The following is an 18,141-nucleotide window of genomic DNA, read 5'->3' as shown; positions in this document are numbered from 1 at the left end:
ATGAGCTGTTTCCATCTCCAGGTGTTCTCCACAGGGGGAAAGGATTTATTGTTTCAGTAAATTGATATTAGTGGAGCACAGTTCAGTCAGAAATAGTCTTTATTTTGTGAAAGGTGGCTCTCCAGCTATTTTTTTCCTCCCCTTGAGTTGGCTCACACCATGACAAGGAGTAGCTGAGAATTCATTTAGCAGAAGAATATTGCTCCTTCATGCCACATAAATTACAATATTACAGGAATAATTGTAGGGAGGGCAGCGTTGTGTGGAGGAATTGCCTGGTGCTTCTCCCCAGTGTGGCTCTGTGGCTGCAGGGCCAGCCCAGTAACCCCAGTTCCTTTGGGACACAGGGTTAAAATTCCGTGTTTCAGGTGCTGTGTGGGCAGTTTTAAGGGCTGAGCTGTGCAGTTGGGAGCTCCTGGGGTGATGGGGATGCTGAGGAGCTGCAGGGATCACTGCAAACCCTGACACAGACACACAGCGATGACTTTATTGCTTGGAGCAAAGTTCTTTCATGTTTTCTTTTCATGAATCAGATCTGGAGACCTCCTGTAGTGCATCATTATCTGTCATTTCTCCTCCATTTCTGAAGAAATCCCATTTTCTGGTGCTTCCCTTAGCTGGGAAGGTGCTGCCCTGCAGCATCCTGCCCTGTGCAAGCAGGGGACAGATTTCTCCTCTGAGATGCCGTGGGAGGCACATTCCCTGGATTACAGCCTTCCCACTGTGGGGCAATACTGGGCTGTTCCGGGGAGGCTGGGTGGCCACATCAAAGCCCACCATGGTTAATGAGCTCAGTGTTAATGGGGAAAGGGTGTGGGTGGCCTCCTGGAAGGGCTGATGGCACAGTCTCCCCCTGTGTCAGTGTTTTGAGCTAAATAGCCAGGGATTATATTGGCACGGGATTGAAGCCTCACCTCTGCCTGTGTCCCTCCAGACAAACTGTGAAGTTTATGACTATCACTGCTGTCATCTGTAGGGGCTCAGAATAACTTTGTTTTCTTGCCTAAGACCTTGGCACACCTTAACCAGGTGAAAATACCGTTCTCTTGGTCAGCAGGTAGAGTCTGCTGACCTGGGAATGGTCCCAAATGTGGACATCACTGGATTTGTTAATTGTAGCCAAGATCAGTTGTCAGTGTCTTTGCTTTCCTTCTGTGGGGTCAATAATAGTGTCACTTGTGCATGTACACACAGGGAGTATTTTGGTGGAGGATATTTTTGTTTGCTGTTTAGCTGGCCACGATCAAATAAAGAGAGGGCTTTTGCAGCCAGAAAGATGACAATTTTATGAATGGAGTTCAGTAGTACAAACTTCATGTGATACAGAAGGAGATAAATGGAGCACAAATGGAAAAAGCACTTCACCCCCAGGCCCCATTGTTTAGTGTTTCACAAACGATTAATCGCTTCATCCCCATCAAGTGCAATTGTCAATTCAATGAGCTCCGAGGTGTTTGGGATGAGGCTTGGCAAACACATTCCTGATGTAATTACACCTAAATGGAGTGGGAGAGTGCCTGTGTGTGTGTGTGAGATCCATATTCCCATCTAGGGCTGAAATAGCTGCATGCTGGAACCCCACCAAGGCACTGCTCTGCCTCTGCCCTTCCTCTGGCACAGGAATTTGGGATCAGCATGAACTTTCTCCCCAGGGTTAGGCAGGTGCTGATGGAAAATTCAGGAGGTGGGATGGGCGCTGCTTCTTTCCACTGGAGGTGAAGTGGAATGGTGGCAATGCCAGCATGATCCTGACCCTGGGCAAGGCTGAGTTCGTGATTCCTGTGGAAAACCCCCTCCCTTTCCTTCCTCATGCTGCCTGCAGCTGCCAGCTCTCTGCCTGCCCTCTCCCATGAGCACAGGGCAGCTCTGGAGAGTGTGTGGGGAAAAGCACTGGGAGCACCTTGATGATCATTTTGCTTTGCAGAAGAGCAGAGCCTGAAATGTTGGGAGGAATAGAGTAGCTCCAGACTGGCACTCTGGTGCCCAGGCTCATACTCACAGATGAGGAGTTGAAACCCTGACCAAGAGGAGGATATTCTTGCTGGACTGGTTTAATACTCACATAAAGTCACATTGAGCAAATGCACCTCGGGTGGTGTGTTTGTAAAGGGACTCCATTAAGGCAGAAATAATGCCCTGACTTTCTCTGTAACATGCAGGCAATGATAGGACAAGGGGGAATGGCTTTGAGTTAAAAGAGGATCTATTTAGATTAGATATTGGAAATAATTTTTTCCCTGTGAGCATTGAGAGGCTCTAGCACAGGTTACCCAGAGAAGCTGTGGCTGGCTTGGACAGGGCTTGGAGCAGCGTGGTCTAGTGGAATTTGTCCCTGCCCATGGAGGGGAGGCTGGAACAGGAAGATCTTTAAGGTCCCTTCCAAGCTCAACCCTTCCATGTTTCCATGGCATCCAACCGGAGCGGTGCCAAGAGCAGGATGGAGGCTCCATCCCAGCCCTGGTGCTCAGAACTCGCTGTGCTAGTGCAGGATGCTCCACGTTGCTGAGCTGCAGAGCCCCAGGCAGCCTGTGCCAGCCTGGGGCTCAGATCCCACACCCATGGTGGGGCTGCTGCGGAATCCAGCAGGTATCAGCAGGTTCCTTGGCACGCTGCAGCACAGCAGCCCCAGCTCCTGCAAGGGCTGAGATAGGGAGCAGTGTTGTCTGTCTTAGATGGTATCTCAGACTCCACATAGACGTGTAAAATGCCAGGCTGGATGTTTGCAGGGACTTGTCAAGCCAAGGGAAACCGTGCCAGGGAAGCATTGGGGAAGAGCTTAAAAAGGCAGACAATGGTGTGTGTGCTTGCCGAGCTCGCCTACGTGGTGCTTTCCCCCTTGACAGAGTTTTTTCGGCTGATCAGTGGCTACGGGGGGAAAGATGCAGCCTCTGACAGCCCCATCCAGCCTGAGGTGCTGGTTCCCCTGCAACCCCATCCATTGGGGCCTTGGAGCAGCCCAGAGTTCAGCCCAGAACAGGAACATCACACTGTGGCTTGAGAGATGACCAGGATGCCAGTTTTTTCACTGAAAACTTAATTAGTAACTGGTCCTTATGGATTCTTCCTCAAGCCTTTTTTCTCCTTCTCTGCTTATAAATGAAGTATCTTCTTCCATTGCTTTGGAGCAAGGAGGGTGGACAGCAGTTTGGGTCAGGCTTCTTCACTGTCTGACCAGTTGTGGATATTTCACACTAATGAACTACAAAGTCTAATTGTTTTGTATTGCACCCTGCTGGTACTTCTGTTGTCCCTGTCCCTTCTCCTCTGATGACATGGAGCTCATTGGGACACAGGGTGTGATGGGGGCTTAACTCTGCCTCTAACCCTTCAGGGAGAACCTCACCCCTGCTCCTGACAGATTTTCTTCCTTGCCTGGAGTGACCTCACGTTGCATTTGTGGCCCCAGGATCTTTGTGTGCAGGTGGGAGGCAGCACTTCTGGGGCAAGCCTTCTGTGTGGCACCATTTTGGCTGGTTTAGACAGGGCAGCAGCATGTCCTATCTAAAGGCAGCTGGGTGTCTCTCTCCCAGAGGCTGCTGCTCTAAAAAACCTCTGCTGGTTATTGACCTCACACTCCTGGTTGTCTCTGTGGAGAAAGCTCTGGTAAAGCATCTCTGCCACCTCTCTCCATTAAAGATCCTGGTGTTGGGGGAAATAAAAGACCCACCTGGGTCTGACCCCTTGATTTCACTAAACCCAAACACAAATAACACCCCTCATTTATGCTCAGTTTCTGCCATTGGCTTCAGTTTTACATTTCCGTTTAATTGCTCTGAAAATGGTCAGTTTTCAGTCTTAACAATTAAAGCACTGACTTTGTGTTGCCAAAGCTTGTCTGAGCCCTCTCTGCAAAAAGCATCTTTGCAAAACTTGTCTCCTTGAACATTTAAACTGTCAGCCCCAATTATCCGCATTGCTTCAGCTGAATGGGTTTCCCTCCTCTCAGCCAGCAGCAATATTTTGTTACTGTCTATGAAACACAAACTGCATCCTGAGGTAGGAGCAGCCTTTTCACCCTGGCTGTGGATTTGCTCTTGAGTTTCCATCTGAAATGCTCAGCCCCTGGTAAAACACTGCCCAAAGGTGATGGGTGCCTGTGCTGGGGCTGCTTTGGTGGCTCTGCCTTCACTCTCTGCCTTCACACTCTGCCTTGTGCCTTGCAGAAAAGCCTGAGCTGGATGAGCCCACCCTGGAGCGAGTGCTGGAGGAGCTGGAGACCATGTGCTACGAGAACATGAACATGGCCATCGAGACTGAGGAGGGACTGGGCATCGAGTACGACGAGGACGTGGTGTGCGACGTGTGCCGCTCGCCCGAGGGGGAGGACGGCAACGAGATGGTGTTCTGTGACAAGTGCAATGTCTGCGTGCACCAGGTGAGCCCTGGGGGGAGCATGGCACTGAGATGGTGTTCTGCATGCACCTGGGGTGGAGCAGGGTGGCAGCATGTGGCTTTGCTCATCACACTCTGGTACCCTCCTGTCGGAACCCAGCAAATTCCTCTGGCTGCCCTGGAGGGCTCAGAGACCTTGGCACAGAGCCCAAGACCCCTGTGCCTTTGATTTAGCCCTTGGAAAAAACAATTACCAACCTTTGTATGAAGAATTGTAAGTCAAGAGAGTTTAAGTAGAATAATAGTTAGTGGGTCACGGGGTGAAAAATAGATTTTTGTGATTTCTTAGAGTGGGGGTTCAGAAGGCAAGATGGAGGAATCTAGGCCTGTCCAGCTTTTCTCCTCCTTCTTCCTGGCCTCCGTCTGCTGCTGTGATGTTGGCACTTTTGGATTGGTTTAGAGTAGAAACTCATGTCTAACATAGGTGTTAGGTATTGGGAAGTTATGGTAAATGTACACATAGTTTTTAGTATAAAATATAACACCACCCCAAGGGTGGCCAGTGTGCCTCAACCCAGCCTGCCAGACAGACCTGCAGTGGGTTGGAGAAAGAATTTTACACATAAGATACAATAAACAACCTTAAGAATGAGAACAGAAGAGCTCTGACTCCTTCTTCGACCACTGGGCTGGGAAAAGAGACTTTCTAATGTATCTCAGGATCACCGTGACCAGCAGAAGCCCTGGGTTCCTCCTCCTCTGGGTTCCTCCCATCCCTTCCCCTGGGCTGCTGCAGACACTTGGTAAACTTTCCTTGTGCATCCCAAATGCAGCTCCAGAGGAGTGGGAACAGCAGTGAGGTCTTGCATAGTTGGCAGACAGCAAATTTGCTTTTCTTACCCCCAGCTGGGAGTAAGAAAGTAGAAACTTAAAGGAAGTTTTACCTTATCTCCTCTATCTTCATATTTCGCAGCATTGCAATCTGAATTTGCTCAAACCTCTGAAAATGAAAGAGATTGAAATTTTTACTGGCACAGTCTCCTGAAGGAGTGAGGGCTGCAGTGGCTGTCACTGCTTCAGTCAAGGAGTAATGAACTCTCAGGGAATGAGAGGGGCAAAAGCACCTTGCAACCCAAAGAGAAGGATGTTTCCACCACAAATGGTGGCTGAGGAAGCTGTGGGAAACCCCAGCCTTCATCAAGAAAGAGGAAAACCCAGAGACACCTTCACTATCTCAGGTTGCTCCAAGTCCCAGGGATTTAGGGCAGCCTGAGATTTGGGGCAACTTTCTTACCCCCAGCCATTTGTAAGTGCCCACAGACACACACAGCCAGAGGATGAGGTGTCCCTTCCTCGTTATTCTCTGGTCTCTGGGATATTTTATATCTCCTTGTCCTTTAATACGCTTATTCTTCTTTACCCCCTTTATGGAGCCCCGGTGGGATCTTTAGCACGTTCAGGTGACCAGCACTGTGTGCAAGGCTTGGCAGAGGGCTGGCTGGGATGAGGGTCTGCAGTGCTGTGCTCACCACAGGGGTGGGCTTGCACAGGACCCCCAGCTTCCTCCTCCTCCCCCTCTGCTTTGTCTGGGGAGTGGTTGGACCTTCCAGCTCCACCAGTGCAGTCTCACATCGCAGGGTTTCTGTCCCAGCTTCCTCACTGTGTGAGCGTGGGATTTCATTTTATTTTGCTGCCTGGAGGAAAATAATTTTATTTTTAGAATTGAGTGCTAATGCTTCAGGCTCTTGCTGAGAGGAGTCTGTGGGCCTCCTGCTTTTGGGGAAACCTTGACAAGCGGAAGGCAGCCACGTGAGGGTCTCCTGGGTCCCTTGTGGACCCAGGGAGGTTTTACTGGTCATGCTTCAAGGGGAAGCTGTGTGGTGCTGGGATGGCAGCAGCAGCACCTGGGCTTCACCCTCTGTGTGAACGGTTTTGGATTTTTTCAGTTCTAAAGAGAGCCATTTGCTCATCTTTTGGGCAGCTTTTCCATCAGTGCTTCCTGGAGGTGGGAGAGCACTGGAGATATCTATAGTTGCGGGTGGTGGGTGTTTTGAATGGTTTCCATCAGTGAATCAGATTCCACAAAATACCAGAATGATTCAGGGTTGGGTTCGAGGTATTTTTTTGTCTTGGGTTCTTTTTTAACAAGCCCAAGTGGCAGTGTCAGGCTGTGAGCTGCATGAGCCACAGCAGGGACTCAGGAGGAGCTGGGGCACCGTGTGGGCTCCACTTAAAGCAGCAGCCCCAGTGCTGCAGGAGGGGACACAGCAGCCTGGGCTTCAAGGCTGGTGAAAGAAAAGAGGGATTTTCAGTTGTTTTCAGGGAGCAAAGTCCAGCCCTAAGCCCTATACCAGCCCATAAGCTGCCTGTGATTTAATCTCTGCCCCGATTTACACCCTAAGCCATGAAGTGCAGAGCCACAGAGCAGGGTGTTAGATGCCATCATGGTTATCTAACCTGCTCCATGCCTTTGCCAGCACCATGTCCAAAACCTGCTGGGAATGATGCTTTCCTGCAGGGTTGTGGCTGCTGGTGCGCCATGGGCTTCACCAGAGCCATGCCTTGTCCTCCTGCATCCCACTGGGAGGGGGCTCAGGGCACACAGTGTGGGTTATGGTACCTGGTGATATCTTTGTACTCCCTTCATCTGCATAGCACAGGCCATGAGGCTTGCTATTAATTCCTATGAAGTGAAGCCTTTAGAAAGCACATGCAGTTGTCCTTTTAAAATTGTCAGCGAGGTGGAGCCATGCCCCCCACTGCTAAATCACAGTTCATTGCTCTCACAGTGACAACATCACACTTGTGTTTAGCATGGGAATGAGCCACCTCCAGTTTCCAGCCACCATGCCATGGGCCTGTCATCGCTGAATTCCCTTTCCCTGGTGTGGCACATGGCTGAGCCCACCCTCTGTTCCATGGACCACACCAAGCTTGTCTAGGGCTTGGCATCCTCCCTGCTTTTTTGACATCTTGTTCTCAGTGATGTTGCACCCCAAATAGATGCAGCAATAAAAATAGCTGTGCTGCTCCTATTCAGCATTCCTCTGGCTTCATATTTCTGGAGCACCTTCTGCCTGCTGCTGGACTTGGGAGTGTGTATTTAGCTGATAATGCACCTTGTTTCTAGAGCTGCTCCTTGTCTGGGACAGGAGACCTGTTTTTGCTTCTCAGGAGCAGGATTGCACCTTCAGCTACTCTAAAATCACTAGAAATAAATAACCAAGATCCATGAGTCTGCTAGAGATGGTCATAATTCCTGCTTTCCCCTGGATTTTGAGATGAGTCTGCCAGTTCATTCTGCTGCTAGTACATACCAGGCTGATTCCTGCCTGGTAATAAATCACATTTTATAAAACTGTGTTCCAGAAATGATTTATCTATCAGATTTGGAGGCACTGTGAAACACAGAGTTGTCTTGTTGAACCATGTAGACTCGCAGCAATAATATTTCCTCTTTTAATTCCTTGTTATCCCAATAATCTGTTCACAAATTGACTTTTTCCACTTTGAAACCACCATCAGTTTGTGATTTGGGGCAACCTCAAGTCATGTTGTAGTCTTCTGGGCCAGTAGAGACCGATGATGCACTTTTGCCAAACTCACATATCTCCATGTGCCCCCTCTGCTCCTGCCCCCACCCACAGCACTGGTACTTGCTGTGACAGTGCCCTGCAGCAGCAGGAGAAAATCCTGCTCTGCTCTTTTTGGGGTAAACTTCAACAAGTGGAGCTGATGAATGCCTGGGCTCAATTTACAGCTACCAGTGCTGGGGGTCCTTGTCAGCCCTGGCCACTTGCCTTCTGCAGGGCTGTCAGAGCAGCCAGATGTAGAATTAATTACATCTCCTTGCTTTAAATAGGGCCACAGCCCTGTGTTAGTGCCCAAGGCAGTGTCGCCCTCTGAAACCCTTTAAGTGTGAGTTATCAGGACCTGCCAGTTAAAAACTGTCTAGTTTTAGCAGTAGCTGTTTAATGCAGTCATAAATCATGGTGAAAGTGGGAAGTATTTATCATTATGTGATATAGCTTATCATTTGGCTCTTCCCCCCCAAGCACAGAAGAGAAATATTTATGAAGCACTTTGGCTTCTCAGTGTCCTGCATTCCCACAGCAGGTCAGGGAGCTCCAGGGAGCCCAAGTCCTTCAGTTCTCACTCTCTTGGCTGGAGACTTGTCTGTGCCCCTTTTAGATGTGTCATCCTTTAGATTTATTATCCTTTTTGGTTCCTCCCATCTCATTTACATTCATTACTATTGACTTCCCCTTTTTGCCTTTCCTTATTTATTTTTGCTTCCCCTTTGGCCTGCACTGGGTCTCTAACCAGTGTGGTCAACTTTCTCAATCATGGGCTTGTGGCTTTTCAGCCCTCAGTGACCTCAGAAGATTTCTCTGCACAGCATTTCTTACTTTTCATGGGTCAGAAACGGGCAGGACATGGGCAGATGTCTGTGGTGGGGGCTCTGCCCACCCCCAGCCTGGAGCCAGGTTGTGCTTGGCGTGGTGCACAGCACATTTTTATACTTGGTTTTTAATTAACACCCAGGACATACTGATCCAGCAGGAGCATCCATGTGAAAACAGGGAAGGTGGTAAGGAAGAACTTCATCTCCCTGTCTGCTGTTTGTTGGGATGCAGCAGGAGAAAGGTGGGAGGGAGGAGGTTTGGGAGGGTGTTCATCCTGGTGTGCTGGATTAACCCTGTCCCTCCTGTCCCTACAGGCGTGCTATGGCATCCTGAAGGTGCCCATTGGCAGCTGGCTGTGCAGGACCTGTGCCCTCGGTGTCCAGCCCAAGTGTCTGCTGTGCCCCAAGAGGGGCGGAGCGCTGAAGCCCACCCGCAGCGGGACGAAATGGGTCCACGTTAGCTGTGCCTTATGGATACCTGAAGTAAGGGCTTTGCCAGCCTCCTCCTGGCACCTGGGTGGGCTCAGGGAGGTCTCAGGTCTTGGCCCAGGGGGTTCCTTAACGGTGTAAATAACAAATGGGTAAATAACAAATGCAGTTTGGCTGTGCCAGAGCCACAACGCTGGGCAGTTATCGTGTGTTTAATTAGCAGCCAAGGAACTGCTAATTAAAGGAGGGCAGAGAATTGGGCTGCAAGGCCACAGAGGGAGGGGCATACCTTTGAGCAGAGTGAAGCTAATTTCATGTGCCCATCTGAGATACACCTCAGATGAGGAATTCATGCAGAGGAAAAAGCAACATGAATTTTTCCTTCTTTGTCATCCAGATTTGTTTCTGGTTTTGGGGGGATTTGGGTTTTTTTCCCAAATTACAGCTGACCCTGAAGAATAAGAAATATAATCCATCCCTCATTTAGGCTGCCACAGACACCCCCTTGTAGGAGATTTGGGACCATAGCTGATAGTTACAACTTGTGTTCTGTCTTGTGGCCAGGTTAGCATTGGATGTCCTGAAAAAATGGAACCCATTACGAAGATCTCACATATCCCAGCAAGCAGATGGGCTTTGTCCTGCAGCCTCTGCAAGGAGTGCACTGGGACATGTATCCAGGTATGTAACTTGGCACAGGAGGAGCTCAGAGCTCCGGGCTTGTACCTGTGTTAGCCACTGGAGAGTCTGGAGATGCTGAAGGACAAGGTCTGAATGACTCTTATTTCTGTTCTGAGTAAACGTAATGACAAGAGCCTGTCAGGCATCATCAGAGGTTGTTTGCAATCATTTAATGCGCTGAGTGCTAGAAACCTAGATTAACTTTATTTGCATAACACAGTGGTGTTGCTGTAGTGACACTAATTACTGGGACTGCAAATGACCTTGATTTAGATCAGAAACCTCCAGGAGAAGGGCTTTGTGAGGCTGCCAGGAAAGTGAGATGCTCATGGGATACCTAACACAAGTATTTCACAAACCTCAGGGGGTGAGCCTTTCAGTTGTGGGGATATCAGGGTGCACCAGGGTTGGATAGTCCTCACTGACCTCCTGGCTGGGCAAAAAAAGTACTTACATGTATTACATTTCCACATTTTCTGATGTGCCACAACTAAACAAACCACTGCAGATTCCTGATTGCCTGCCCTCCCCACAACAGGAGAGGCAGAAATTCTGTTTTCAGATAGAAAGCAGGATTCTCCAGGCTTTTCTATTGCAAGAGTGGGACATAGCTTCCCACACCATGATCTCTGTTCTTGGGGAGCAGAGCAGGAGCTCCCATCCATAGTGCAGCCCTCTTGGTGTGAGGGCATTTGGGGAGCCCTGCTGAACCCCATGATTGCCTCTCCTTCCACCTGCTTGGCCAGTGTGATGTCTTGGTGGTCCCAGAGAGCAGCCATTAAGCTTTGAAAAATTGAGAGAAATGTAGGCATGTGTCCTGACCCCAAGGGATCAGCTCTGGTACCTCAGCAGGAGCTGCAGGTGGAAGTCAGTGTTTGCAGCAGTGACCATGGACCAGGAGCTGCTGGCTGGTGGCAGAAGGACAGCAGGGATAGGAGCCCTACAGTGCTGAGCTGTGTTTGTGCTGTCATCTTGGCTTTAATACCTTAAAGGCAGCTATTTAAAAGTAATCCCCATAGTTTGAAATGAAATCTCACAATACTTCTTTAAATCTGTCGCATTGACTCATTTTTTTTTTGATGGCTCTGGGTGCTTATTCACCCTGCCAGATGGAGATACTGTGTCAGAATGGCAACTGCTTTCAAAGAACAGAGGGGCAGGGAAGGAAGCAAACAGGCTTGGCAGCATCAAAAAGAATTCAGTGTCTCTCAGGCTTCATCCTCTTAGTGCCGTCGTGACATGGGAGCTGCGAGATCCTGAGAGCTGAATGGATTTGCATTAAAGGTCACCTGAGACAGAACAGGAGCCTTGCTGCCTCATGTGCTGGCAGCTGATGGTTTGTAAGTTTTCATGAGATTGCCACTGGGGCATTTGCCAAGGCCACCCTGCCGTGTGCAGGATGGTTTTGCTTCAAGGAAAAGGGGGAGAAGTGACAAAAAAGCAGGCAGTGCCTTTATGTAAGGATTTATGGGGTAAATTAACACCCCTAGGTAAATAAATACACTCTGTACTCATCCATGGTACAGAGCTCTGTTTTGAAAGCTTATGTTTATGGAGCATACTTTGTGGAGCATATTTTATGGAGCATATTTTTGCTAGTGCCTGTTTATACAGGTGGGATCTACCCTTGTCAGCATTTTGGGTTTGTGACCCAGCTCTGAAAGGAGGATGTTTTCTGCAAAAGCATTTTTTGGGTGGGTGTTTGTTCCTGGCAGCAGCAGTCAGGTGCTGCAGGTGGGCAGGTCTGTGGAAAGAAGGAAGCTTCTTCCAGGAGAGGCTTTTCCAAGTGGCCAAGAGGGTTTTGTGAAGGTGAAGTCTGGGAGGCAGGCTGGAGGAGTAGAAGACTGTCATCCAAGCAGGGCATCTCAGAGGCAGCACTGCAGCCTGAGAAAACACCCACCTCAGCCACATTTGCAGAGACAAACAGGACAAGTCTTTGTGGGGACCTCTGTGTGTGGAGGTGTTTTTCCCCCATCCAAATTTGACCATCAAAAGGGAAAGAAACTCAGAAAAGCCTGAGAAAGAGCTCCCTGCTACTGTCCATGCCTGTGCCCTTGCTGCTGCATGTGACTCAGTCCCTGCTCCCTGGTACAGAGCTGTGAGCCCAGTGCAGCTCAGTGTGATTGTGACTGAGCCTAAAGAACTGGCTGCTGTGCAGGGATGCAGCTCTGGAGACACCCCTTGCCTGAGTCCTGCTCAGGGGAAGTCATTACTTCATGGTGGTTCTTGTGGTCAGACATCAGGAGATGCCAGAGAGCTCAGAATGCAGGAGGAATTTTCTTGTTTGCATTTCTGAGATGGAAAAGAGAGTGCCAGGAGCCAGGCTCTGGTGCAGCCTGAGTCCTGACCATGCTTTTTTGGGACTCCTCCTTGCTTGTCAGAGTGACTGGAGGAGCTCACCGAGGCAGCACAGAATGCCAGGGCTCTCTTGGTTGTTGGCAAGCTTCTCCAAAGAAGTCATCATCTTCCAGCTTTCTTTTTGCTGTCACTTTTTGGAGAAAAAGCCCTTGGAAATGTCCTTCATCACTCCCCCGTTCATCATCGCTTCTCTGCCCACTGCCACCCCCTCCCATTAGGCAAGCAGTGCCCCTGGTGCTCATCCCCTGGGATAACTGGTGGTTCCCAAAGCTGTCTTCTGCCTGTAGTGCTGGAAAGGCAGCACGTGGCACCAGGGATAAGAGCAGGGTGTGCTGCCCCAGCCCCATTCATCCTCTGCCCCTCATACTCCGAGGAGTCTGAGGCTGAAATTGCCATTTTTAGCTGAGAAGCTCTACCAGGCTCCAGACCATCTGTGGTCATGAAAAATCACATGGTGGATTTTTAAGGATGCAGAAGTGTTGTGTCTGATGGCTTGGCCAGTGTTCAGCACCGGTAATTAATTTTTCCTTCCTGAGCTCCCCTCGCAGGTCTGTTGGAGGAGCTGCTTCCTTCCCCTCAGCCCCAAACTGCAGCAGAGCACCGCTGCAAGCTGCTGAACTTCTGTTTGAGTGACCTTGGCAACTCAAATCATCTCTGTTTCTTCCCAGTAAGAATGATTTTAGGACTAATTAGGAGCCCGTGTTAAATCTCTGGGGCAGTTTTTACCCTCTCTCTCTCTCTCAGAATTTTGTGTGGGAACGGATTTGCCTGGATAAGCAAAGTGTGCTAAAGTGCTTGAATGAAAGGTGCTGTAAGATAATGAAGCACAATCAATAATGAAGCAGGGACTGCTCCAGTGTTTGAGCCTGGTTCATTCTGTGTGGCAGATCCCTCCCTCCTGCCACAAGTGGCTCCGTTCCAGCGCCATTCTGGGATGGATCAATATGTTTTTATTGTTAGTTTATCCAGGGTCCCTCGGTGGCTGTAGCCAACCAGGTATCTTTCTTTGTTGCCCTGTCAGCTGAACTGCCTAATTATTTTCTGTTTGCATTTTGGGCACAGTTTCTGACAAGTGCTGCTTGCCATCTGTTGGAGTAGAGAGGTCCAGGATGAGAGTCACTGGATTTGCTTTATTCCTAAGGTGGAGTGATGGTCATTCCTGGTAGCAGGACACTGTCCTGGCAGAAGACATGGGCATGTTGTTAATGCTGTTTTTAGCACTGATGGCAGAAACAGAAGGGAAGGGACAGCACTGTGTGTGCTTTCAAAGCCAGCATGTGATATACTGACTGCCCTGAGTAAATCTGGAAGCTGCAAGTCAGGCTGGGCTCCCTCTGTCCCTCCTTCGTTGCCAAAAATAAATACTTGGGAGCAGAGCTGGTGCTTCAGCTGTGTGTGGCTGTGACAGGGCTTGTCCCAGGGGAAGGGCAGGGTGGCAGGGCAGGCACCTTCTGCCCACTGTGGTGGTGAGTGCCCTGGGCTGGCACAGGGAGCATCCCTGGGTCTCTCACAGTGCCAGGCTCCAAGCGAGTCCCAGCAACACAGCAGAAGGAGTTGAGTTTTGCAAGTTACCAGATATTTTTGTGAGCAATTTCCAACTGAAATTAGGACCAAATGGCCATTTTTAAACAGGATGAGCATGGTATTGGAGTTCATAATCCTCTTGTTTGTGGTGCCTGTGGAAGTTGGTGCCCAGCATTGCTGCCCAGAGCCATGCTGGTACAGCCAGAGCTGCATCCAGCTCTTCCCACTGCTCTCTGAGGCTTTGGAGCAGGGCCTGGAGAGCTCTGGAAGTGAAGGACTTGGACAATGCTTGCCTAAGCTTTTCTTGGTCCTGGCAGCTTCTTGAGCACCAGCAGACTCATAAAAAAAGTCAAAGGAAAATATCCAAAATCAGCAACGTCAAAAGTTCGCCCCCGGGTGCCTGAGCAGGATTCAGGGCTGATGGATGGGGTGATGATAAAAAGCTGTAAAATTTATTTTCCTCAACTACTATCAGAATATATTTTTGAGAATTAAGGTGCAGCAGAGCCCCAGTAAAACTAAATGGTTTGCCATCAACATTCAGGAAATTTCACATGCCTCCACCTGGTCCTTCAGGCCACAAGTGCATCTTCATCCCCCCACAAGAACAATTCTTCTATTAACCCAAAGTAGTGCCTACAGTAATAGCCCACTTAAAAGGTCTCATTATTGCAGTTTAACTGGTCATTAGCAGCTGGAATAGACTGATTTCTTATGGATTATGGTTGAAATAATTACCTGACACTCTGAGCCATTAAAAACAGTTAATGAGTGGAGGGGGAAAAGGTGCTGACATGTACATGGCACAGCACTGGCTGGTGGGAGTTCCTCTGTGGGACACCAGGCTGAGATTTGTTTCCTGTGGGATCCAAAGTAATTTAAGCCTGAGTTAAGTTCAGAAGATCATTAAAAAATCGATCTGATGCAAGTTTGACAACACTGTAGCCCATGTACAAGTTCTAAAGCACTCGTTTTCTGATGTTTTGCTCCAGTTACATTTTTCTTTCTTTTTTAAATGGAGTAAGTCAGAGGCTGTGTAATTTCCTGAGTAGGAAAGTATTTAGAAGCACTGGCTGCTCTTAGATCCCATGTTCACTCCTAAACCTTGCCATGTTCTGTATGCTTCCAGTAAAAATGGCATGCTGACTTTAGATGTGGTAACAGAGTGGGAGTAGCTTGAGGGTGAAATACAGGTGAGCATTTCTCCATCAGGACAAATCCACTGACGGTCCTGGAGCATCCCATTGGCACAAGCTGTTCTTTGGCTTTTGACATGTCTTGTTGGAAGAACCATGTGAAGCTTCTGGTTGTGGTAGGTGGGAGCTGAGCAGGGTCCATTACAGAGTGGATTAAAGAAGGTTAGGTGGGAAAATGCCACCTCTTGAGCCCTGGGGTTCTTCTGCTTGTGTTTGTGGTGTTGGGCTCCTGGGTCTGTGTGACCGGGGCAATACTGGTGTTCCTCCATCAGGAATTCCTGTGGTGGAACATCCATCACTCCATGGCGGGTGCCAGCCTGGTGCTGTCCCTGCGTTTGTGGTGTGCCCGTGTCACCTGGTGTGTTGGTGAGTGTCCCCTCATTGCTGTCCCTGAGCCCTGTCCCTCTCCCGCAGTGCTCCATGCCCGCCTGTGTCACCGCATTCCACGTCACCTGCGCCTTCGACCACAACCTGGACATGAGGACCATCCTTGCAGACAACGACGAGGTGAAGTTCAAGTCCTTCTGCCTTGAGCACAGCACTGGCGCCACCAAGTTGCCCGAGGAGGCGCGGACAGAGCCCGACCAAGCCCAGCTGGACTTGGAGAAGGTCACGCTGCGGAAGCAGAAGCTCCAGCAGCTGGAGGAGGACTTCTATGAGCTCGTGAAGCCTTCAGAGGTGGCAGAGAACCTTGACTTGAGTGAATCGCTGGTGGACTTTGTCTACCAGTACTGGAAGCTGAAGAGGAAAGCAAACTCCAACAAGCCGCTGCTGACACCAAAAACAGATGAAGTGGACAACTTGGCTCAGCAGGAGCAGGATGTTCTCTACCGACGCCTAAAGCTCTTCATGCACCTCAGGCAGGACCTGGAGAGGGTGAGTACAGCTTCTCCTTCAGTGCTGTGCCCCTGTGCCCATCAGGGCTATTGGCACCCACAGGCAGCACAAGCCCTGCTCCCCCTGACTCAGTTTGGCTCCCCTCACAGTTTTGTTCTTCCATCTTCATTCAGAAATTTAGCAGTGCTCAGTGTGTGCACGTCATCACTGCCAAAACACTGACAATGATGGAATAAGTTAGTGTTGGGCTCATCCAGGGGTTCAAAAGAACAAATGTCTGCAGGGAGAGGTGCCTCGGCAGGGCTGGGTGGGTGGGAGGCAGATGATGCTGCAGCTTGTGTCCACTATGCCTGAATTGTTTCACAGAATTAGCCTGTGTTGTCCCTCAGGTGCTTTGCAAGCAGCAAGGCTTGGGAACACATCATTGTGTACTTACATTAAACATCAAAGAGGAGTGAAAGCAGAGTGAGGGCAGGGCCAGTGGGACTGGGCATGGCTGCCCTGCTGCAGCCAAAAGTGGGTCAGCTCCTCAGGGAGCAGAGGCAGAGCCAGGCCAGAGGATGCAGCACCTGCAGCTCCCAGTGGTGCAGGGCATCCTGGAATCCTCCCAGCCAGAGCAGAGGAAGCAGCAGCCTCCACAGCAGCTTTTTGGGTGAGAGGGAGCATTGGTGGAGCAGCAGTGCCCCTGTGGTGCCAGAGCTCCCTGAGCTGGGCTGGCTGCCACCCCATGCAGCTGCCTCTGGATTTGGCTGCACGAGGGCAGGAGCAGGGATGGGGCAGAGGCTGGAGAGGAGCAGCAGCTGGAAGGTGAGAAGCAGCGAGGGGAAGAGGCACAGGGGAAGAAGCAGTGCACACAGAGCCTGGGGTGAGCTGGCAGAGAGGGGACAGGTGCAGTGGTGCTGCTGCTGGGAGGCACACGGGTGTAGCACACTGCAGCAGTGGCACAGGGACAGGCAGGGCAGGGATGCCAAGCCTGGCATGCACAGCCCAAGCTCCTTCACTTCCTTTGCTTAATACCCGAGCCCTGCCTGGTCCCCTCTCTCTGCTCCTGCCAGAGGGGTGAATCCACTGCCCTTGCCCAGGTCCCTGTTAGACTCCCGACCCACAGCTTAGGCAGTCTCTAGGAGCAAGGAAAGCAGGAGAACAGCATGGTTCTGACCTGGTGGATATGGTGCTGTGGTTTCCTGAGCTGAGGGTGCAGTAGGTGACATGCCCTTCCCTGGGAGGTGAAGGTGGTGGGGGTGCTGCCCCTGCATGTCCCTGAGCCCTCCCTTCAATCTGCTGTGGGTTTGCAGCATAACTGACCCTGTGGGGAGGAGGGCAGTGTGTGTGGGCACTGTGTCCGTGTCCAGGTGGGGGTTCAGCTTTGGACCTGCCTGCCCTGGTCCCCTGCTGCACCCACTCCCATGTGGATCCTGGAGCCAGAGAGCTTTTTCTGTGTGGAAATAGTTGGATTTGAAGCTGTTGGTCTATTTTCTGTGATTCTGTGGCTTTCATCCGTGTGGTCATCATTGCCATCCCTCTGCCAGTCTGCCCCCCCTTTGTTCCTGCCTTTACTTACCACATTGCCATCTCTGTGTTGTGCTGGGCTGGTGCCACCATGAGTGGGTCTCCAGCAACAGGCTGCATCTGCCTAATGCAAGGGTGACAAGTTCAACTCACTTTTCCCCCTCATCCGCTCTATACTGTAAATCTGAACCAGGCTGCTTTGCCTCCTGCTGCTCCCTTTTGTTGCCAGCTTGGCTTTTCCAGCTGCACTGAACCACTGTGCATCCCTGGGTACCATGCTTTGCTCACGGCAGCTTCTCTTTGATTTCTTTGTGTCAAAACTACGTGTTTTACCAGATTTCTCATTTCCCAGAGTTGCCTCCAGGCTTTGTGGGGTGTGCCCATCAGCATTCAGCCTCTGCTTAGCAACTCCCTGCCAGGTTTCACTGCCTGTGCCTGGAAGAGCTGTTTGTTTGTTCTGCTTCCAAGAGTGGAACAATAAACACCAGCCAGATCAAAGTCCAGTGCTCAGATGGGTGATAGGGCTTTAAATCCAATTGTGGGCAGAGCATCCCAGGTATCTGATCCTGCACCTGGCAGGTCACTGCCACCCTGGCTCACTTGCAGATAGTCAGGAATCACATCAAACTGGGATCAGAGAGGAGTAGCCTGGAAGGCTCTGAAGGCTTTCAAAGGGTGTCCACAGCATGTCATGTTGGATTTTAGCAATTTCAGCAATTAATCTGGCAGAGGTGATTTTGGGGCTGGTCATGGTATCGGGGATCCAGGAGTTGGGGAGGGCAGGAGCAGAGAGCAGATGACATGGGGACGGCCATAGGGATGGTGGTTCTCTCTGTAATTTCTTAATCCCTGACATTTCTGTACTTCACA

General features: G+C 50.2%; 1 protein-coding gene across 4 annotated transcripts in view; it reads left to right on the top strand.

Annotated features, from left to right (window-relative positions):
• JADE2 (jade family PHD finger 2) overlaps nucleotides 1-18,141 on the top strand; it is a 74,035-nt gene that overhangs the window by 43,098 nt on the left and 12,796 nt on the right. For all 4 annotated transcript variants that reach the window (XM_074552355.1, XM_074552356.1, XM_074552353.1 and 1 more), the window contains 4 exons: nucleotides 4,164-4,375; nucleotides 9,053-9,220; nucleotides 9,731-9,847; nucleotides 15,340-15,801. In XM_074552355.1, coding sequence (XP_074408456.1) covers nucleotides 4,164-4,375; nucleotides 9,053-9,220; nucleotides 9,731-9,847; nucleotides 15,340-15,801 — 959 coding nt within the window. The remainder of the gene's footprint in view (nucleotides 1-4,163; nucleotides 4,376-9,052; nucleotides 9,221-9,730; nucleotides 9,848-15,339; nucleotides 15,802-18,141) is intronic.

Source organism: Zonotrichia albicollis, chromosome 15 (genome assembly GCF_047830755.1).
Source record: "Zonotrichia albicollis isolate bZonAlb1 chromosome 15, bZonAlb1.hap1, whole genome shotgun sequence".
Lineage (NCBI taxonomy): Eukaryota > Metazoa > Chordata > Aves > Passeriformes > Passerellidae > Zonotrichia > Zonotrichia albicollis.
This window is presented reverse-complemented; position numbering and strand designations above follow the sequence as displayed.